This window comes from Dromiciops gliroides, chromosome 3, assembly GCF_019393635.1.
Source record: "Dromiciops gliroides isolate mDroGli1 chromosome 3, mDroGli1.pri, whole genome shotgun sequence".
In the NCBI taxonomy this organism is placed as follows: domain Eukaryota; kingdom Metazoa; phylum Chordata; class Mammalia; order Microbiotheria; family Microbiotheriidae; genus Dromiciops; species Dromiciops gliroides.
In genome coordinates, this window is record NC_057863.1 from 91,290,205 (window position 1) to 91,313,643 (window position 23,439).

The window sequence follows — 23,439 nt, forward strand, 5'->3', positions numbered from 1 at the left end:
ATGGGTTGTGTACCTAATCTATTCCACTGATCCACCACTCTATTTCTTCGTACCAGATTTTTTTGATAATTAGATCTTTAGAATACAGTTTGAGATCTGGCACAGTTAGGCCACGTTCTTTCACATTTTTTTCCAGTGGTTCCCTTTATATTCTTGACCTCTTGTTCTTCCAGATGAATTTTGTTGTTATTTTTTCTAGCTTAATATTATAATATTAAAAATTATAAGATAATTTTTGTAGTTTGATTGGTAAGGCACTGAATAAATAGATTAATTTAGGTAGAATTGTCCTTTTTATTATATTGGTTTAGCCTACCCATGAGCAATTAATATTTTTCCAATTGCTTAAATCTGACAATTTGTGTGAAAAGTGTTTTGTAATGGTGTTCATATAATTCATGGGTTTGTCTTTAAATAGAAGTTCTCTATTTCTTGCTGTTAGATTTTGTTGGCAATATATAGAAATGCTGATAATTTATGTGAGTTTGTTTTGTAACCTGAAATTTTGCTGAAGTTGTTAATTATTTCAACTAGGTTTTTTGTTGATTATCTTAGATTCTCTAAATAAATCATCTGCAAAGAATGATAGTTTTGCTTCCTCACTGACTATTCTAATTCCTTCAATTTCTTTTTCTTATTGCTATAAGCTAGCATTTCTGGTATAATATTAAATAATAGTGGTGTTAATGGGTATCTTTGCCTCCCCAACCCTTGATTTTACTGGGAAGGCTTCTAGCCTATCTCCATTACAGATAATGCTTGCTGATGGTTTTAGATAAATATTACTTCTTATTTTAAGGTAAGCTTCATTTATTCCTATGCTTTTTAGTGTTTTTAATAGGAATGGGTATTGTATTTTGTCAGACTTTTTTCTGCATCTACTGAAATAATCTTATGATTTCTGTTGATTTTGTTATTGATACAGCCAATTATGTTGATAGTTTTCCTAATACTGAACCAGTCCTGCATTCCTGGTATAAATTCCACCTGGTCATAGTATATGATCCTTGAAATATTGCTATAATCTCCTTTGCAAGTATTTTTTTTTAATTTAATTTTTTTGTTTCTGTTTTGTTTTTGCGGGACAATTGGGGTTAAGTGACTTTTCCAGGGTCACACAGCTAGTAAGCATTAAGTGTCTGAGGCCGGATTTGAACTCAGGTCCTCCAGACTCCAGGGCTGTTGCTCTATCCACTGCACCACCTAGCTGCCCCTCCTTTGCAAGTATTTTATTTAAAATTTTTGCATTAATACTCATTAGGGAAATTAGTTTATACTTTTCTTTTTTTATTTTTACTCTTTCTGGTAAACCAGGAATCAGGTATCAGCATCATATTTGTGTCATAAAAGGAATTTGGTAAGACTCCTTATTTGCCTCAAATAGTTTGAGATTAGTTGTTCTTTAAATGTCTAGTAGAATTCACTTGTGAATCCATCTGGCCTAGGGATGTTTTCTTAGGGAGTTCGTTGATGGCTTGTTAAATTTCTTTTTCTAAATTGGGTTATTTAAGTATTCTACTTCCTCTTCTATTAATCTGGGTAATTTTTATTTTGGAAATGTTCACTGAATATTTCTACTCTTTTCTATTCTATGTATGTTAGAATAGTCACACTATCTCATCTATCTCATGTTACGTTTAAAGGGCCTACTTATATAAATGCTAGGGACATTTTGAATTTAAATACTAGGTATATCAGTAAGTCAGGAATTAAATTGGGCAGTTATGTGCTTAGCACCACCAGAGCTCATGCACTCTCTGGTGCAGGATGACCATTCAGCACAAAGCTGACCAAGTCCTGAGTTAACAGATACTATCAAGAGCTCCCACAACTCCTCGAAAATGTCATCAAGTGGAAGAAATGATGTTGAGGACTAGAAGGAATAGGAACATCATTGCAGCATAGCTGACCTCTTTTACGTCTGCCTGGCTAAGCACATTGCTCTCACCACCCTACTATCTGGCTATCGTTTTTGGCCAGCAGTAATAGTGAGAGGAGCAAGGGTTTGTTTTAGCACTTTGGGCCCATCTCCAAACCATGATGCCTATGCTCTGGCCTGTATCCTCACCCTTTCCCCCACTACAACCTTCAACTCTGCCCCTGGGGACAACAGGCTCTGATGGGTACATTTTCACTGCATCTTGCTCAGAAGCAGGCCTTTATACTGTTTCCCAGGTATGTTCACACTATGCTGCTGCTGCTGCTGCTGCTACATGCCCTCTCTCAACTCTATGTGTAATCCACACACAGAGGGAAGGGACTATCTTCGATCTTGCTTTCATTTGTATACTCAACACTTAGCACAAAATACTTAGTAAATATGCTCTCCTCCAGCTCTTTTCTCCCCACTCTCTTCTCCTTCCTTCCCTTCTGTCTCTTTCCCTTTCCCCCTCTTTGTCTAATCTCTCTGCTGCTACACAGCTGGGGCTACCTCATTCACCAGTATCTCTGCTTTAGTTCACAGAACTTCAGGGGAATGACTAAGTATCGTGTAAGAAGCTAGAGAATTGTTTCCTACCTAGGAATTAACTTTCTACCTTGGGATGAGAGGGACAAGAGGGATGAAAGCCACCTTCTTTTTGTAATCTGGGTTAATCACCCTGACACTGTTAGTTATCTATGGACAATTTTAGGTACCCACGAAAAAGGGTATCCTGTTATTTTCCAGAATGATCTAGTTCACTGGTGTCAAATTCAAATAGAAATGGATTCCTGGGGCCACATAGAAAACCACAAATGAACACTATATATGTTTTGTATGTGTACATGCATTTTACTCTGGTTCAGTCAGCACTAAAAGTTTTGTGGCCGTGAGTGTGACACCTCTTATTTAGTTTATCCCAATGGTTCCAAGTCGAACTCTATCTCTTATACAGAACTTTTCTACACTCTTAAATGATTATTTAAGTCTTTTATTATTATTTAACTTTTCACATCTTTTCATCTCCCCAGCTCAAATTGTAAGTTTTTTTTGCTGCTGCTTTTTTTTTTTTTTTTGAGAGGCAATTGGGGTTAAGTGACTTGCCCAGGGTCATACAGCTAGTAAGTGTCAAGTGTCTGAGGCTGGATTTGAACTCAGGTCCTCCTGAATCCAGGGCCAGTGCTCTATCCACTGTGCCACCTAGCTGCCCCCCAATTATAAGGTTTTTAAGGGCAGAGAAGAGACCTTAAACATTTTTTTGTTTATTTGTTTTCATCTGATATAGGTTTCTGGCTATATATGTAAAGATAGTCAAGGAAGGAAATTTTACAACTTCCTTTGTAACTGACTCCAGTATTTAATCATCTAGTCAGAAATACTATCTTATTTTTAACCTAAATCCTTCCTGTTAAACATACAGTAGATCTAATTGAGTTTGTTTTGTCCTTAGTGTAAATGGGAAATTGTTGAGCATAATCTTCTGGACTATAGTTGTTTACTTACTTAAAGACCAAGCATAAAATACCTGAGGATATAAAAATAGCTTAGACATGGTCCCTGACTTTATGGTGATTAAAAGTTTAGCAAGAAAGATAAAATGTGTAGAGAAATGACCATGAAGTAAGGTATAAAGTGAGAGTTTGATAAAAGAAGCAAAGGGTATTCTGTTCATCTTTTTGTTTCTTTTTTGTGGGGCAATGAGGGTTAAGTGACTTGCCCAGGGTCACACAGCTAGCAAGTGTCAAGTGTCTGAGACTGGATTTGAACTCAGGTCCTCCTGACTCCAGGGCTGGTGCTTTATTCACTGTGCCACCTAGCTGCCCCCTGTTCTGTTCATCTTAATTTTTAAAATTCAATTTTTCCAAACCTCAGAGTTGAAAGATGATGATGTGGGTAGTCCTAGATCATCTCTGTTTTCCCCAATCTTCTGCGATCGGTTATTAAAACCAGGTGGTAATGCAGGACCTATAATTGGCCTAAAAATAAAAGTCAAGTTTATAGATGTTTGTACATTCAACATAAAAGCATACACAAATAGGCTAATCAAAAATCAGGTACATTGAAACAAATTCAAATTATTCAAATGTTACTTTGAAAAGGAATTCTCTTCTAAGTGTTTATCTACCAGAAATCAGGAAGAAAATCATTTCACTTTAGTTCTCCATTAGTCAGCAATTAGATTTTCTTTCAGTGATTCTCAACCTGTGAGGGCATTGATGTGTCATCCTCTCTAAGAGCTATATAATATGATTATATTTTAAGCATTAAAAAAAAGGAAATTTTTTTTACCATTGAATTACACTCTAATGCTACTTATTCTCATGACATGATAAAGGAAAGTGATGTACAGCCCAAGCAGTGTACTCATACCCACAGTAACTTAAAATTTGAAGAAAGTGAGTTGGACAGATCCTCTGCTGAGGATTAAAGAGGAACATGGTCTAGAACTGCAAAGTGTGAGAGTGTAGACAGACTGCAATCTGCAATGGTTGCCAGGCATTCCTACACTGAGGAGGTTATTGGGATATTAGTTTACTGCAGAATACTATAGACTGAATCTGGGGAAGTCAATTCTACTGTGTCTAGGAATTATCTAAGTCCTCACTTTTGGTAGTTACTTTCCAATGAAAGAATAAATAAAAAAGCATTTATGTTAAGGGATTACTATGTGCCAATAACTATGCTATGTGCTAGGAACATAAATAAAAATGCAAGACAGGTCCTGCTCTCAAAAAACTTACATTTTAATAAGGGGAGACCACAAATATAGGTGTGTTCAACTACAAATCAGATGAAAAGATTTCACGATTCTTAGGATGAAGAGGCAAAACAGATGATAATGCATTATTACTAATGTCACTAATGTTTCTGACATTGAACCATTTGACAGTGCCCAGGACTCTGGTGATAAGAACTTTGTGTTCCAGGTCTTCCACAGCTGTGGCTGATGAAGATGTGGGGAATGGTCCATTTACAGAGGAAGCTGTGAGTTCCCATGTTCACAGGGCTGCTTCCCTAGACTATAACTGCAGGAGTGAGGCTTGTGGTCTGGGGGTGGTAAAGCTTTAGCTTCTAGGGGTCTTGAACTTACCAGCCTACTGGTGGCAATCAGCTGGCAATGGGCACTGTTGGTAGTGGGGATGGCAGGCCTCTTCTCCATAAGGGTTGCTCCCCTCTTGATGGCTATACAAGGGGTCAGTTAGAAGCAGGCCCAGTGATCTGGGGGCAAGGCTATTCCTCAGCTCTTAGAGGTTTAGAGGTTGAGGGGAAGGTGGTGGTTGTATGATACTAATACTGAAATCTACCTTAAGAGTCATTAAGATTATAAGCAGAGCTACTTATGGACAGATTTGGCTTTGGCAAGGTTCACAGATACAGTAATAATGAATAGTCTTCGCAATGGTAGCTAAATTAACTTTCTCAATAGGCAGAGAAATAAAACATCTGGGTTAGTTGGAAACTACAACCATGTCTGAGAAAGCTACTGCTGGAACCCAGTATAGACACCAACTTGAGTTCTTGCTTCTACTTTAAGCTTCTTAACCTTCAAATAAGAAAATGCAGGAAGACAAGAAAGAAAACTTCCCTCCACTTTTCTGGCTTTTCATTATTCTTTACATTTTCCTCCAAATCTCAAGGTACTACTGACCTATTTAAGCCAGGCACTATTTTCTAACACCTCAGTATTTTCAAAGAGGTAATACAGTGTAGTGGAAAAAGCCCTGGGCAAGGGATCTGAGGCCAGAAGTCTCCTTCCAGCTGTCATTTCTGGGTCACTGACAGAAAGTGAATGATCAATTACTTCACCATTTTGAGCCTCAGTTTCCTAAACTTCAAAAAATGAGTTAAGGATCTGTCCTGATATTTATCTAAATTAATTTCATTATTTTAATTTATTAATTTATTTTAGATATCTCCCTAAAATACCCACAGAGTATTTCAAGAATCAAATGAGATAATATGTGAGAATGGAAAATGTAAGGTGCCATATACATCTAGGGCACTATCTCAAAGGAAGCCAGGAAAGCAGGAGGTGAAGGTGAGGGAAAGAGCAGGTAGGTAAGATTAAGTGATTACTATGCATCAGGCCCGGTGCTAAGTGTCGGGCATACAAATACAAGCCAAAAAAAAAGAGTCCCTGCCCTCAAGAAGTTTATGTTTTAATGCAAAACCAAGACGTTAAAAAGTTGAAACACTGGAGGGATGGGGAAAAAGAAAATTGTATGGGAGCATAGTGGTGAAGCTCAGGGAGACTTAATGCAGAGCTAGAGGCCCCTTGAAGGGACTTACCAATGGGAGAACGGGACCAGCATAGTGTAGAATGCGCCAGGCATAATAAGGCCAGTGAAGTGGTACAAACCGAGATACAGAATGTTGTATGAAGAACAGCAAGAGGGGCAGCTAGGTAGCACAGAGGATTCAGGAGGACCTGAGTTCAAATCCGACCTCAGACACTTGACACTTACTAGCTGTGTGACCCTGGGCAAGTCACTTAACCCTCATTGCCCCGCAAAAAATCCAAAAAAATAAACCAGCATGAAAGCCAGTCTTGCTGGATCATAAAATCTATAGAAGAGAGTAAAGTGTTTTTCTAAGGAGATATTTCATATTGCCCTCTATTTTTTTATTCATTTGGATTTGCTTTATTTTGTCTTGATTTCTCATAAAGTCATTAGCTTCCATTTGTTCAATCCTAATTCTTTTTTTTTTTTTTGCAGGGCAATGGGGGTTAAGTGACTTGCCCAGGGTCACACAGCTGGCAAGTGTCAAGTGTCTGAGGCCGGATTTGAACTCAGGTCCTCCTGAATCCAGGGCCGATGCTTTATCCACTGTGCCACCTAGCCGCCCCTTAATCCTAATTCTTAAGCAATTATTTTCTTCAGAGAGCTTTTCCATTTGGCTTTTTAAGCTGTTGACTTTTTTTTCATGACCCTCCTGCATCACCCTCATTTCTCTTTCCAGTTTTTTCCTTTACCTCTCTTATCTTTATCTTCAAAGTCCTTTTTGAGTGCTTCCATGGCCTGAGACCAATTCAAATTTTTCTTGGAAGCTTTGGATGTAGGAGCTTTGACTTTGTTATTTTCCTGTGAGGGTGTATTTTGATCTTCCTTGTCACCAAAGAAACTTTCAAGGGTCCGCATTTTTTTTTCTGTCTGTTTATTTTTTTTCTAGCCGGTTTCTTGACTTTTAACTCCTTCTTAAAGTGGGGCCCTGCCTCCAGGACGCATGTCCCAAGCTTCAGGGGGTCTGAAGTGGATTGATTTAAGGAGAGGCAGGTTCTTCACTCCCCTGGCCTGTAAATAGCTCCAGGCTTGCTTATTCTTTAACCCAGAAACAGAATTCTGTCTCACTGTGGTTGCTAGCTTCAAGTGTGTCTGCACCCCTCCTCCACCTGGGCCTGCCACTCAAGACTGCTTCCTGGTTTCCAGCATGGGCAAGACAACTGAGTTCCGCCTCAGCACCAGCAGTGACCCCTCTTCCAGTAATTCGACCCTCTCACCAGACCGTGGGCTGAGGTTCAGAAGTAGCCACAGCTGCAGCCAGTTCAGAAGCTGTGGAGGTCTCTTTCTCTGGTGAGGCCTATTTGGGGCTGGATCTGTGTCAGTGTGGCCCAGGTCTGGGCTCCACTCCCACCCAGGGACAACAGACCTTTCTTGTCGACCTTCTAAGCTGTTTTTGGCTGGAAAATGATCTCACTCTGTCCCTCTGTGGGTTCTGCTCCTCCAGGAATTGTTTTAAGGCATTATTTGGAGGTTTTGGGAGTGATTCATGTGGGGAGCTCTGAGAGGTTACTGCCTTTCCCCCGCCATCTTGGCTCCACCCCACCAAAAGTCTCAAGTAAAGCATTAAGAAGATTGTAAAGATAGGAGTGGATGAAGCTGTAAAAAGCATTTTATATTTGTACCTCCTGCCCCTGGGGCCCCTCCCTCTCTCCAATAAGAGAGGGTAGAGGATGGACCCTGGACAACTCCTCCCAGACCTTCTACTATTTAAGGATTCTCCCCCTCACTTCCCACCCAACTACATTCCTGGACTTCATCATCTCCAGAAACTCATCATTCTGCAATTTGAAATCTACTAGGAAATTTGTATATCTTTGAATCATTTGCCACTCTGGCCACATGACTTCATCATATCACCACGCCAGGTAACAATTTCCCTCAGGCAATCCTCACCTCTACTTTTCAGTTTCTTTATATTTGTTGTCTCCTCTATTAGACTGTGAGTTCCCTGAGGGCAGGGACTGTCATGTGTTTATTTGTATCCTTAGTGCTCAGCACAGAGCTTGGCCCATAGCAGGCACTTAATATATTTCTTTACCTTGATCCTGGAGATGATAAAGAACCACTCAAGTTTACGAAGTGAAGGGATGGGGGAGGAAATGACATGGTCAGATGTGTTTTGGGAAAATCATTTTGGTAGCTCAATGGAGGATGGATGAGAATGGGAAGGGACTTGAGGCAGAGACCATTCAGAAGACTACTGCAATAATCCAGGCATAAAATAATAAGGGCCTATACTATGATGGTGGCTGTGTGAATAAAGAGGAAAAAACACATAAGATACATTGGGAAGGTACAAACAACACGACTTTGCAACAGATTAGAAATGTGGAGAGGAGTCAGGCACGACACAGAGGTTCTGAGCTTATGGTACTGCCACCAGCAGTAACAGGTAAGTTCAGAAGAGAGGAGGGTTTGGAGGGGAAAAGATAATGAGTTCTGTTTTGAGACTGCTGAGTTTGAAAAGCCTAAGGGAGAATATAGTAGAGATATCCAATAGGCTGTGTGGTGATGCCTGACCAGAAGTCAAGAGAGAGGTTGGATTAATAGATCTGAACATAGAGATGACAACTGAATTCATAAGATGATAAGATCACCTAGCAAGATAGTGTAGAGGGAGAATAGAAGAAGGCCCAGGATAGACCTTTGGGTGACATTCATAATTATTGGTCATAACCTGGATGAAAACACAGCCAAGAAGACTGAGGACTGGTCAGTCAAAGGAATAAAACTGAGAGAAAGCCAAGTCATGAAAGCCTAGAAAGAAGAGTCTGCAGAAGAGGATGAGCTACAGTAGGCTCAAGAAGGAGGAGGACTAAGAAAAGGCCATTAGGAGATCACCAGTGACTTGGAAAGTTTTCTTTCAATGATGAGATAGAAAGCTAGACTGCAAAGGGTGAGAAAGAGTGAGAGAAGTGAAGACACCTATTGCAGATGGCCATCTCAAAGAGTTTAGCCACAAAAGGGAGACATTATATTAGAGGGGAAAGTCTTTAGGAGATTAAGAGAATGGGGACAAAAATAGTGATTCTTCTGGTATAGAGAACATACAAGCAGCAACTTTCCTCTCCCAATGAAGTCAAATGCCTCCTCTACAACTCTGAGTCTCAGAGAGTAACCTACAGCACAGAGGGGGTAAGTGACTTTCCTAGTCACACAGCCAGTGTGTGTCAAAAGGAGGACTTGAACCCAAGTTTGCTCCTTCTCTAGTCCTGAGAACCAGCTCATGAAACACGTTCATTACAAGAATCTCACTTGGAAAAGATCAACCAATACTATTATTTTATGTTAGTTACCTCTGTGGAGAATCATCCTCCTTTTTAAATCCGGGAGGAAGAGCGGGCCCAAAAAAGCCATCATCATCATCTTCTTCTTCATCTTGATTTCTTCTCTGTTTTCTGAAAAGGAAGAAATTTCACTTAATTTACACATGAGAGAAACACAACCACAAAGTTATTTCAGGAAAATTTGTCAGGAAAAACTCTCATATTTTATGGGAAGTCATATACTCAACTGGTTAAGACAAAACACCAGACTGCAAAAAATATAAGCCATCAAAGAAAGAATGAAGTAATTTCACACAGCACATAAATTTTTATTGCAACTTTTTTCTGGAATTTTTTGCTTGCCTAAACATCAGAAAGAAATCTCATTTTTCTTCATAACAGCAACAAAATTAACTACATCTGAAGTGCCTTTTATTTATTTATTTTTGGGGGTAATGAGGGTGAAGTGACTTGCCTAGGGTCACATAGCTAGTAAGTGTCAAGTGTCTGAGGCCGGATTTGAACTCAGGTCCTTCTGAATCCAGGGCTGGTGCTTTATTCACTGTGCCACCTAGCTGCCCCCTGAAGTGTCTTTTATAAAGAATTTATAAGCCCATGACTGGGGTGTATTGAAGCCAACAAGTTAGCAATTCTACTCCTAAGAACCATCTGAGGAAGCATTAAGGGAGGATCTCCTATTTTTCCAAAGGAACAAGAAAGTCTTGCCACCAAATAACTTGCTACATACACCAATTTTTACCTTAACCTGTTGCTACTTGAGGCACAATGAGATTGTAAAGTCAGGTTGAAGTTTTAAAGGGCTTTAAAAGCTAGAGAAAGATTTATAGTTTATCTCAGAGGTATCCTATCTGCACTTAAGGAAAATGATCTTGGAAGTCGTGTGAAGGACGGACTGACTGGCAAGAGACTTAAGGCAGGGAAACCAATTAAGAGGCTGTTGCAATGTTAGTTTCTTTTTGTCTCCCTAGGGTTTAAAACAGTGCTTGGCACATAATAGGTGCTTAATAAATGTTTACTGAATGAAATAATATAATAAGAGGTGATGGGGCCCTGAAACTAAGGTGATAATAACTGTGAACTTATAGAAGAGGTTCAATGAGAGATATAATGTACAGGTAGAGAAGGTATAATTTGGCTCCTGGTTATATATATGGAATGACAGAGAGAAGGATTAAAGATAATGCTGAGATCAGGAACCTGGGCGACTAGAAGGATAGTGATGTTTCCTACAGAGCTACAAGTGTTTGGAAAAAGCAATAGTTTTGGAGAAAAGATAAAGAGTTCAGTTTTAGACATTTTGAGTTTAAGGATACAAGTGTCCAATAGATAAATGGTAATGTGAAACTGATACTCTATGTAAAGACTAGGGCTAGGAATATATAAAACCCTATATACATATATCTATAGAAAGCTATCTACAGATAGCAATATATCTACATACATATACATATTCCTGTTAATCTGCATAGAAATGATAATTAAAACCATGAAAACTGATGAGATTTCCAAAAGAGAGAATGGAGAGAGTGGATAGAGCACCGGCCCTGGATTCAGGAGGACCTGAGTTCAAATCCGGCCTCAGACACTTTACACACTTACTAGCTGTGTGACCCTGGGCAAGTCACTTAACCCCAACTGCCTCACCAAAAAAAAAAAAAAAAAAGAGAGAGAATGGAGAGGAAGAAGAGAAGCAAACCTAGGACAGGCTAGAACACCTACAGTTACAGGGTGTGATATGGATGATAAGCCAGCAAAGAAAATGAAGAAATAGTGGTCAGACAGTGGTTGAGGAGAACCAGGAGACCTAGGAGATAATGGTGTCAGAAAAGCTTTGAGGAGAGAGTTATGGGGGTGTGGTACAGTGGTACAGTGGCAACACTGTCAAATACAACAGATGGGAAACATAAGGGCTGAAAAATTACCATCAGATTTGCCGATTAAGAGACTGTTGACAATTTTGAAGAAAGTAGTTGAGTGATGTAGCTGAAAGTCAGATTGCAGAGGACTGAGGACTGAGTGAGAGGAGAGGAAATGAAGGCAGTAAGTACTGATAACTTTTTTTCTGGGAGTTTGGCTGAAAAAAGGGAGGAGAGATTTAGGACAACAGTTTGCAGAAACAGCATGGTTTAGTGTAGGTTTTCTAAGGATGGGGGAGGCTTGGGAATGTGTGAAGGCAGAAGGAAAGGAACTAGGATATAGGGAGATACTGAAGAGAAAGACAGAAAGAGAGGGGGGAAAGAGAGAAGGAGAAAGAGGGAGGGAGAGATTGAAATCTGCTGCAGAAGATGAAAGCAGATTTGATTCCATCACACATGCAGAGGAGCTGGCCTTGGGCAGGAGAAGAGCCATCTCACTGTTAAGAAACTGGGGAAAGGAGGTTAAGAGTGAGGGATAGAGGCAGCTAGATGGCGCAGTGGATAGAGCACCGGCCCTGGATTCAGGAGTACCTGAGTTCAAATCCAGCCTCAGACACTTAATACTTACTAGCTGTGTGACCCTGGGCAAGTCACTTAACCCCAATTGCCTCACTAAAAAAAAAAAAGAAAAAGAAAAAGAGTGAGGGATGAAGGGGCAGCTAGGTGGTGCAGTGGATAGAGCACCGGCCCTGTATTCAGAAGTACCTGAGTTCAAATCTGGCCTCAGACACTTAACACTTACTATCTGTGTGACCGGGGGCAAGTGACTTAACCCCAATTGCCTCACTAAATTAAAAAAATAAATAATTAAAAAAAAAAAAAAGAGTGAGGGATGACATCAAGAGGTTTTGAAACTAATCAAGTGAGGATTCTTCAAATGGCCTCAATTTTTTCAGTAAAGAGATGAGATTCTCACCAGGAAGAAGGGAAAAGAATCTTCATTCTTCAGAGTTCAATATACTGAGTATATTGTGCTCAGCCAGCTCAATAATAAAGTTAACAATTTTAGGAGTTCCTCTATCATATCTTTCAGGGAGAAGCTGGAGAAGAACTGGGAAACTAAGGCCCCCAAAGGTCCCAATGTTACAGAGCCCATTTGGGACAGTCACAACTAGACTCAGGTTTATTAACCCCTGGTGCAGTACTGTTTCTGTTTGTTCTTCAATTTCCCACACAAAGCAGTTTGGTGTATGCATTATAACACAACAAATATTTATTATATGGCTGTTCTACAAAAGGCATTGGGTTGGACACTAAAGAAGGATACAAACATGGAAAAACAATTGTTTCTGCACTTGCATTTAAATCACAATAAGGGAGGTATGACGTGTATACAATGAGTATAGTGCACAGTAGAATGGGACAGGGGAAAAAGAGGAGACTCATGCTAAGAGCCTTAGGAAAATCTGAGGAGAGGTTCTTTTCATTTGAGGGCATTAGAGGAGGCTTTCTGGAGGAGCTTGTACCTGAGCTGGGCCTTGAAGAGAAGGATCTTAAAAGGTATAAATTAATCAAAAGGGCACTGTAGTCATGATGCAAGAATGGACAGAGGTAGCTGACAGCAGAGACTAGAAAGGATCCCAATTTGGTTGGAATATAAAGTGTGTCAAGGAGACTAGTGTGAAATAATGCTGAACCAGACTGTGGAAAGCATTCAATGCAAGGTTAAAGGATCTGTAGTTTATCTCAACAGCAGAAGCAATAGAGAACCCCTCTAAGTTTTTCAGCAGGAGAGTAATATGGTCAGACCCATCTATCAGGAAGACTATTGTGCAAGCTATGTGAAGAATAATTTAGTGAAAGGCGAGAATGGAGGGAGGTACTGAAATATTATAAGTATTATAACAGTCCAGAAGAGAACTGATAAGGGCTAGACCTAAGGTGGGTGGTATAAATGCAAACAAGGAAGAGTTTATATGGGATGTCATGGAGGTAGAATTACCAGGGCTAGAGTCAAGAATAACATGAAGGTTTTAAGCCTGGGACGATGTTAGTGCTATCAAAAGAGAGAACTGAGCAAAGGAGATGGTTTAGGGAACAAGATCATGAAATTCGAATGAGAATGTTAAATTCATGGTTCCAATAGAGCATTAAGGTCGTGATGTTCAGCCAACAGTTGGAGATGTGTGAAGGGAGAAATTAGGACTACATATACAAAGATCTGTAAGGCATTTCCTCAAGGACTGAATTTATGGGGGTGAAAGAGACTGCCAAGGGTGAGAGTATAATTCCATGATATCTCACTTTCCAAACTGCTTTGTATTTATCTTGGATACATTTTGTATTTACTTACCTGTGTACATGTTGTTTCCCCCTCAGTAGAATGTAAGTTCTCAATTGATCCAGCAATACCACTGCTAGGTTTGTATCTCCCCAAGAGAGAAAAAGACCCATTTGTACAAAAATATTTATAGTAGCTCTTTCCGTGGTGGTTAAGAATTGGAAATCAAAGGAATGCCCATCAATTGGGGGATGGCTATTCTATTGTAATGGAATATTATTGTGTTATAAGAAATGACAAGCAGGATGATTTCAGAAAGGCCTGGAAAGACTTATATGAACAGATTAAGTGAGCAAAAGCAAGAGAACATTGTGCATAGAGACAGCAATACTGTTCAATGAAGAACTGTGAATGACTTAACCATACTCAGCAATACAATGTTTTAAAACAATCCCAAAGGACTAAGGATCAAGCATACTATCCACCGCCAAAGAAAGAACTGATATATTGAACACAGACTGAAGCATGCTATTTTTCACTTTCATTTTTTCCTTTTATTCAAGTTTTCTTATGTAAAATGACTAATACGGCAATGTGTTACACAATTGCATGTGCATATCTGTTTACTACCTCAGGAAAGGGGAGAGGAGGGGAGGGAGGGAAGGAAGGCTAGAATTTCGAACTGAAAACTTTAAATAAAAATGTTTGTTAAACAAAAAAAAGAATGTAAGTACGTTAAGAGAAGGAATTCTTTTATTTTTGTCTTTGTACCCCCACGGGGTACAGTTCTGGGCACAAAATTAGGCACTCACTAAATGTTGAATTTCTAGAAAAAAAGAGGACCAAGGACAGAGCTTGGGGGGCGGGGGTGGTCAACTACATTTAGGCACATGATGATGAGCCATCAAAAGAAATAAAGAAGAAACATTCAGACAAATAATAAAAGAACCACAAGAGAGCAGTGTCAGGGGATCCAAGGGGAGAAAAAATTGTAAAGGTGAAGAGTGGTGGTCAACAGTGGAAAACAGTTACAAAGGATAGGGAGTGAGAATAGAACATTAGATTTGTCAATTAGGTCACTAGGGATACTGGAGGGATCAGTTCCAATAGAGTTGAGGAACTGACTGGGCAGTGAAGAAATAGAGGAAGCAAGTGTCCATTACTTTTTCCAGAAGTTTGGCAGTGAAGAGAAAAAAACATGGGAAGATAGCCTGAGGGGATGACATGAATATGTGTGTGTGTGTTTTTATTTATTTTTTGCAGGCCAATGAGGGTTAAGTGACTTGCCCAGGGTAACATAGCAAGTAAGTGTCAAGTATCTGAGGCTGGATTTGAACTCATGTCCTCCTAAATCTAGGGCTGGTGCTTTATCTACTGTGCCACCTAGTTGCCCCATGAATGCGTTTTTTAGGATGGTAGGTCTTCAGCATACTTGTAGGCAGCAGGAAATAGATGGCTGACATTTGAAACAAGAAGGGGACTGATCAGTAGCAGAGAGGGTGTAGGAGAGATGAGATCAAGGGCAGAACTGGAGGCATGGGCAAGGAAAGAGGCAACTTCAGTTCTGACACTAGAGCCATGTAGGTGTATGGATGAGGGTCCAGAGAAGTTGTGAGTTATATTAGACAGAAGTTAAAGGTATTCACAACTAATGGCCTTAATTTTCTTGGTATGAAGTAAGATCATTTTCTGACAGGGAAAAGTGATTGGGGGGGGGGGGGGGAGCGAAAGGGTTCAAAACGAACCGGAGACTTGAAGACAGAGGAGGTTAGGAACAACTCCTGTGGAGAGCATAATATATAGTCAGTCGGAAATTAAAAAGATGATTTCTGTGCAGGGGCTGGGGAAAGTGAGACGTCAGATAGCATGAACTTATTATGGACTACGTCAGCAAAGTTTCCTGAGTGCCTATAGAAGTGCTTCAGAATAGAAGCAGAGAAGGCAGATGGTGGGGGTGATCCTGGGTTGGGGATTTAAAGGGCAGTAATAGGACAGGTAGGAAGGGAAACGGGGAAATGGCTGGTGAGACTCACTCAAGCCCATGACAGGAGGGAAATAAAGCCAAAACAGAGACCATCACTGACAACACAAGAGATCAAGGGAGTAAAAGCCTAGATAAGAGCAAAGAACTTGTTTAGAAGTACTCAAGCTGTGAAAGCTAGAAGAGAGACAGGAAGCTATGATGGGGGTGTGTGGGGGTGTGCGGCAGAATTCAAGATCCTACAGGCTGCACCGTTTCAGGTGTTCAGATGGTCTAAGGCACAATTGACTACTGATGCTTTACAGTGAATGAATGTAAACAATAATTTAGAATTTTGGGTGGCTCGATATCCATATCAGGTCTAAAGTAAGCAAGCTTGTTTTAGGGAAGGCTGGATTTAAAGAAATGTTATGTTTCAGAAGGAAAATCATATGTTCAACCAAATTAATATATATTATAAACTTCCAGACAAATATTCTTTTTTGGATCTGGTTAGGATGGTTGTTTGCAGAATCTCTAGGGCAAGTCCATAAATAAAGGACAACTGGTTAAAACACAATACTCCACCTTACACTTAAGTTAATTTCCCTTTAATGGATTCATTTTATGATAAGGTCAAATGAAATAATTTCTACCTTTTGGCATACACACATTCAGATGAAAGGTCCTTTTCCCAGCTGTCTCTACACTGAACTGTCCTATTACAGACAATCCCACAGAGAAGGTTTAATCAATGACTCGTGACCAAAACGACTGACCTTGGGGTTGGACCAGTGTCATGTTCCTCTTCAGAATCTTCCTTTCCTGCTTGGTGTGGTGAAGGAGACACACTGTCTTCGTCGCTGGATGATGAGTCTGAACTACTGCTCTTATAGTTGGGGGGCAGAGCTGGTCCTGCAACTAAAGAAAATCTGCTAGGGAGGCTGGAACCTTTACAAAAGCTTTCCTAACCACAATGAGCTCTCCTGTGCGTTTGCAAGCTGTGTATTGTCTATCATTCATTTTAGCACTGAGCATATACTAGCTGGTACTTTACTATCATATATGCATTTTGTTTGTATCCCCAGGAACTCTTAGAGGGCAGGAACCACATCCTTTTGTATTCTTAGCACCTAGGAGTAGTTATGTGATTTCATCCAGGTGGGCACACCCTCTACAAGGACAGATCCAACCCCTTCTCATCCTGTGTGGTTCCTGTCTTTGTCTTTCTTCAACCCTTCAATGAGGTCCCTTACATAAGGACCGTCCACTATGATATATCGATGACCTGAGGTTCCAAAACTATTCTAGGAGGCAGCTAGGTGGCATAGCGGATAAAGCACCGGCCCTGGATTCAGGAGAACCTGAGTTCAAATCTGGCCTGGACACTTGATACTTACTAGCTGTGTGACCCCAGGCAAGTCACTTAACCCTCATTGCCCCGCCAAAACAAAACAAAACGAAACAAAACACAAACAAAAAACCTATTCTAGAGGGCAAGCTGGAAAACCTTGGAGTAAGAACTATGTGATCAAGCTATTCAAGGACAAGCTTAGCTGATTCTAGGACACCTTATCACCAGTTTGGCTTCAAGCTAACAAATTTGTGGTCAAATCAGTTCTTCTACTAAGTAATACAGGGGTTGCAATCAGCATCAGTGAAGGAAATACACTGACAAAATCACAAATCTCTGAAGTAATCAATGAGATCTTTGCAAAGAATGGCAGACCTTCTAGACTATTAATATTTTGTGGCTACTAATGCAATAATCAGATTGCCCATTTGTTTTCCCTTTCTCTCACTATGTGACCAGTCTACTTTCTTTTCATGAGTCTTTTACAATTTTTTTTCCTTTTTTTGTGTGTACAATCCATCATTGACTCTATGTTGCAAGCTACTTATCAGTCTTATTTCTCACTAAAGACTTAGCACAAACTTGAAAGCTTCTCTGCTTTAGTATCTTTAATAATTTGATAGAATTTCCCTTAATGTTCTTTCATATCATTAAACAGAACAGGTTGCTTTAGAATCTATCCTAGAATTCAATAGTTTGCAAATTCTTTAGGAATTTACTGGGCTGTCTTTCACTTTTATATTCCCAGAACTTAGCATGTTTGGTTTTTTTTGCATATAGTAGGTATTTAATAAATGTTTGATGAACACCACACTTCAGAAAATGCCTACAACTGACTACTATCTAGTCGAAAGACTAAGAATCAAATTATTTTAGACTAAATTATTTGGAAAGATAACTGATTTTTTGTTGCCCAAGTGTTCTGAATCTATAAAATTAGGATAAATCTTTTCCCTAGTTCCTAATGCACCTCTGATTTTTGGTTTACCCTGAAAACAAGGAGTGGCACCACTATCCAGGATGAATGGGAGAGTATCCCCAGAATGGGGATCATTTCAATCCGAATACCACTTTGACATGCTCTTCTCTTACTTACACTAATGGTCCCTCTTTCTCTGCTCTTAATTTTAAAGTTTTAAGCAGGAAGGTTTTTCCCCTCTTTTTTCCTTGCTTTCCTTTCCCCTTTCCACACAATATAACATAATATTGAAACCTATGTCTCTAGGCAGCTGGTGGCTCAGTGGATAGATTATTGTTGTTGTTTGTCCTTCATTCTTTTTTGGGGGGGGGTGAGGCAATTGGGGTTAAGTGACTTGCTCAGGGTCACACAGCTAGTGTCAAGTGTCTGAAGCTGGATTTGAACTCAGGTTCTCCTGAATCCAGGGCTGGTGCTTTATCCACTGTACCACCTAGCTGCCCCTGTCCTTCATTCTTTTTTTTTTTTTTTGCAGGGCAATGGGGGTTAAGTGACTTGCCCAAGGTCACACAGCCCTGTCCTTCATTCTTGAAGAGGCCCATGCCATTGGGAGGTAATGGCATGACTTGCACTGAATTGGATTTAAGTGAGGGAGGGCTGTGCAAGGTCACCAACTTCACTCTCTCCTCCAGAGCCATCTGGGTCTAGTGGAAAGAAATATATCAGAAAGAATGGAGATGGCCCTGGATGTCTGAGGCAATTGGGATTAAGTGACTTGCCCAGCATCATACAGCTAGTAAATGTCAAGTATCTGAGCCCCCATTTGAACTTGGGTCCTCCTGACTCCAGGGCCAGTGCTCTATCCACTGCGCCACCTAGCTGCCCCAATGGATAAAACATTGGGCTTGGAGTCAGCAAGATCTGAATTCCAATTCAGCCTCAGACACTTCCTAACTACATGACCCAATCACTTAACCTCTGATTGCCTGACCAAATGATTCACTGGCTAAGGAAATGGCAAACCATTCCAGCATCTCTCCCACCTACACTCCATGGAAAGGTGTGGTCCATGGGGTCAGGAAGAGTGAAACATGGATGAATGACTGAACAACTACAGTAACAATGCCTCTAGGTACTACTTGTCAGCAATATTCTGACTTTGTTATCTGCTATGACCTCAATGAAACAGGCTAATTCTAAATTGGTTGGTAAGGTATAGGCACTTGGATTTGGCCTTGACCTGTCATTTCACTGGCTTAGGGAGTGCCCAAAGAAGAACCTCCTTTAGCAAAGCAGGTTGAGACCTTCTCTCCAACTTATAGTCACCAAGTTGCCTAGAGTACTGAGAAGTCAAGTGATGTGCCAAGGGGCACACAGCCAGGATATGCCAAAAGTGGGACCCAAATGTAGGCCAGCTTTTTCTCACTACTCTGCCATGCTGAATGAGAATATTAGTTACAAAAAAATTTAACTTTTTAGGAAGTAGTACAGGTTGAAGAGTAATTTCATTGATAGGAGTTATACAGTTACAGTGACTGTAAAACTATTTAAAATTTGTGCTACTGTGAATTAGTTATTACTTTCAACAGATGAGTATAATACCCAAGGAATAGCATATGGTACTACAAAAAAAACTAGAGCACTATTGAAGTGTGAAATCAGCTATATACTGCACATAAAACAATTTAATGTTTATATGTATCAAAGGGAAACAACATTATGAAATAAGATAGCACCGTGCTATGAGAGAGACAATTACAGGCCAAGTTGATTTGAGCAAACTGTACTTGTTGAAGACAAGTGCAGGAGAAGGTCGCTAGCTTCTCTTTCTTTCTTTCTTTCTTTCTTTCTTTCTTTCTTTCTTTCTTTCTTTCTTTCTTTCTTTCTTTCTTTCTTTCTTTCTTTTATCTATTTATTTACTTACTTACTCCTCACTCATTTATTTAATCATTCATTCAAACTGAAATGTTCCCTTTTCACAGCTCTAAAATTCATTATTTTATCACTCATCAGTAACATTTACTAGGTGCTTAGTATGTGCAAAGCACTGTGCCAGGTATTGAAGTTAAAAAAAAATTAAATAGTGCTCTAGTAGCAGCAGCTTTCAATCAATCATTTGTCTCAAGGTTTCCACACTTAGAAGGAAAGTAAAGTCTAACAACCCTTTATACCTAATCAATGAACAGGCATTGAGTAAGTGCCTTCTTCCTGCTAGGCATTGTGCTAGGTTCTGAAGAGGCCAGGATAAAAATAAAACTGCCCTCCAGAAGTTTCCATTCTTCGGGAGGGGGGGGAGATGTATACATATAAGCACAAAATAAGTACAAGATAACTGTGGTGGAGGTGGCAAGAGAGAGGCAGTAGCTGCTGGAGGAGAGAATCAGGAAAAGCTCCATGGCACCTGAGCTGATTTGAAGGAAACTAAGAATTCCATGAAGTGGAAGTCAGAAGGTTGTATATTTCAGGCACAGGGACAGTCAACTCAGATGGTGTGTTGATAAGCAGTAATCATAATAGCTATAAGTGTGCCAGGCACAGTGCTGAAGATACAAAGACAAAAACAGGCCTTCCCCTCCAAGAGTTATCATTCTAGCAAGGGAGAAAATGTAAATAACTATTTCTATGTATGAATATGTACATGTGTGTGTGTTTGCATGCACCCGCGTGTACCCACATATTGTGTAACCATATACCATGTAATCATGTACTATATACCCATGTACCTGTGTGCCACATAACCATGTACCGTGTAAATGTGTACCTGTATACTGTGTACCCATGTACCGTGTGCATGCTTCTATGTGTGTATAAAATACAAGTATATGAGAAAGTATGTATTTTTAAAAAATTGTACAAACTACAATTTTTATAAAGTATTCAGGTAGCATTTGCTCACCTATTAGGAATGTTGTAGAGGAGATTCTTCTAGACTAAATGATCTCTAATGTTCCTTGCAACTATAGGATTTCACAGTAAATAACTTATGGTTATAAAGTAACTGATCAACAAGGACTAGTGGATGGAGTAACCTTCCAGAGGTTAAGTAGAGTATTAAGCAGAGTTTGACTTTTGATATGCTCTTGGCATATCTTTAAGACTGTAATTTGAAGAGAAGTTGTAGACTTGCTTTGATAGAAAAAGTTCCCTATACCAATAAAATCATGAGTCCAGTCCCTATCTGTATTATTCAATACTATATAAAAAAAGATCATATAATTTTCACAGATATGGGTAGATAGTGTATTCTTAACCAAGCAAATGATTTACAATTACCAAGCAATTACAGAAAATAAAATAAGCAATGGATTATATGAAACTGAAATGCTTCTGTACAAACAATTGACTCAGGATAAAAAGGGATGCATTTGAATGGGGAAAACATTTTTGTATTAAATTTCTCTAAGAGTTTGGTTTCTAAGTTGTATAAACACATATATGTAAATATGTTATATATTTATATATTACATATATTTATATATATCCATATATTTCCATATGGATATATAAACAAAAGGCCACTCACTAATAGATAAATGGTCAAAGGATATGAACACACTGTTCAAAAAAGCTAAAAAACAGAAAACTGTTAACAACCATATGAAGATATGCTTCAAATGTAAAAAGGCCAGAATGAGAATATAGGATGCATGGAAGTGGAGGCTTAGGTGTATGTAGTAAGAGGCTTCAAGACAGAAGGTTTGGAATAGTCACTGTGAGGAGTGGGATAGAGTCGATTAAAGAAGAGCAAAAGGATTTTCATGCTATAGTGAGGTGTCAGTTGAAATAGATAACAAAGGGGGGGGGCAGCTAGGTGGCACAGTGGATAAAGCACTGATCCTGGATTTAGGAGGACCTGAGCTCAAATCCAGCCTGAGACACTTGACACTTACTAGCTGTGTGACCGTGGGCAAGTCACTTAACTCTCAGTGCCTCGAAAAAAAAAATAGATAACAAATCTGTTGTGGACTTCCCAAAGCTCTGTTCAACAGGACTATGATAGTAGTATTGGAGTAGGCTAAGTAGGAGTGAAGGAGATGGTTGATGACACAATCCAGAGTTGAGTTTTGGCAGAAGACCTTGTAGAGCTGAACTATAGGGTAGAGACTGGAAGAGAAATGGAGCCAAAGCAAGAGTGATAGCCAAGTAGAGTGTTTGAGGGGTGGAGGGACAGGACATCATCTAAACCAAAGGTATGGTGTTGCCAACATTAGGGTAGATGTCTAAACCAGATAATCATTCTATAAAAAAGATCATAAATTGCTGGGAGTAGGGAAGCTCTCTAAACTCTTTTCTTGTATTCCCTATAATGCCTAGCATAATCAAATCAATGTGTTAACAGTGTTTCACTATGTGAATGAATTTGACTAATGATTCTTTACACTTAGTTAACAAGCATTTATCTTGTATCTGCTACGTGCCAGGCAGTGTCAGGGGTACAAAGACAAAAATGTTACAGTCCCTGCCATGAGGGAGCTCATATTGTATGCACAAATAGAACTATATACAAAGTAATATACAAATAATATATAATGTAATTTCTAAGCGAAGGCACTAACACCTGGAGAAGAAGAAAGACTAAGAAAACAAAATGAGATGTTTGTAAAGTTCTTTGAAAATCATAAAAAAATTCTCTAAGTACTAGCTCTTATTACTTATTGTTAATAAACACTATTTGTAATGCACTGGATTAAGGGCTGTAGATACAAAAAAGGGCAAAAATATAGTCCCTGGTCACTGCCATCAAGTAGCTCACATTCCTATGGGCTGAACGTATTTTATTCTGGAAGCAGTAGGAAGCTACTGAAACTATTTTAGTAAGAGGATACCATACTTCTCTATTTTTTTCCTCTCTCCAGCATTTTCTTTTTTTTCCCAATAAACATTTTTTTTTTAAGTGAGGCAATTGGGGTTAAGTGACTTCCCCAGGGTCACACAGCTAGTAAGTGTTAAGTGTCTGAGGCCAGATTTGAACTCAGGTACTCCTGACTCCAGGGCCAGTGCTCTATCCACTGTGCCACCTAGCTGCCCCCCAATAAACATTTAAATTACTTCATTAGCAATTAGTTCAGTGAGCTAAGAAATCTGTTTAAGATATAAACTATCCAGTTTCCTATAAATATAAAGTTTAGATTTGTCACATTTCTGTCCTTCAAAAAAACAAAACTTAAGGCTCCTTTGCTTTTTTTCCTTTCCTTCACTTGTTCTTTCATAAGGATTTCCCAATCCCACCCCTTATACCCCAAGAAAACTTAGTACTTATGATGAAGTATGTTTTTGATGTATGTAGGTCTGCTCCTTTTTTTATTTAATTTTTTTTTTTTAGTGAGGCAATTGGGGTTAAGTGACTTGCCCAGGGTCACACAGCTAGTAAGTATTAAGTGTCTGAGGCCGGATTTGAACTCAGGTACTCCTGACTCCAGGGCCGGTGCTCTATCCACTGCACCACCGAGCTGCCCCTGCTCCTTGTTTTATAATATACCTGAATGGAATTTGGAAATACCTTTATATTTAATTGTTATCTCCATTTCACAGATGAAACCAAGGCTTGACAGAGCTTTGATGTGACCAGGATCAGAAGGCA

At 39.5% G+C, this 23,439-nt stretch overlaps 1 protein-coding gene across 2 annotated transcripts in view; it reads right to left on the bottom strand.

Annotated features, from left to right (window-relative positions):
- The window catches only part of GPALPP1 (GPALPP motifs containing 1), a 41,023-nt gene that overhangs the window by 16,492 nt on the left and 1,092 nt on the right, over positions 1–23,439 (bottom strand). Inside the window, exons 2-4 of one of the 2 annotated variants that reach the window (XM_043998557.1) lie at positions 16,368–16,503; positions 9,501–9,602; positions 3,789–3,897 (exon numbers count right to left, since the gene is read on the bottom strand). In XM_043998557.1, coding sequence (XP_043854492.1) covers positions 3,789–3,897; positions 9,501–9,602; positions 16,368–16,503 — 347 coding nt within the window. Of the gene's footprint in view, positions 1–3,788; positions 3,898–9,500; positions 9,603–16,367; positions 16,510–23,439 lie in introns of both variants that reach the window. The other variant, XM_043998556.1, reaches the window with a different exon arrangement.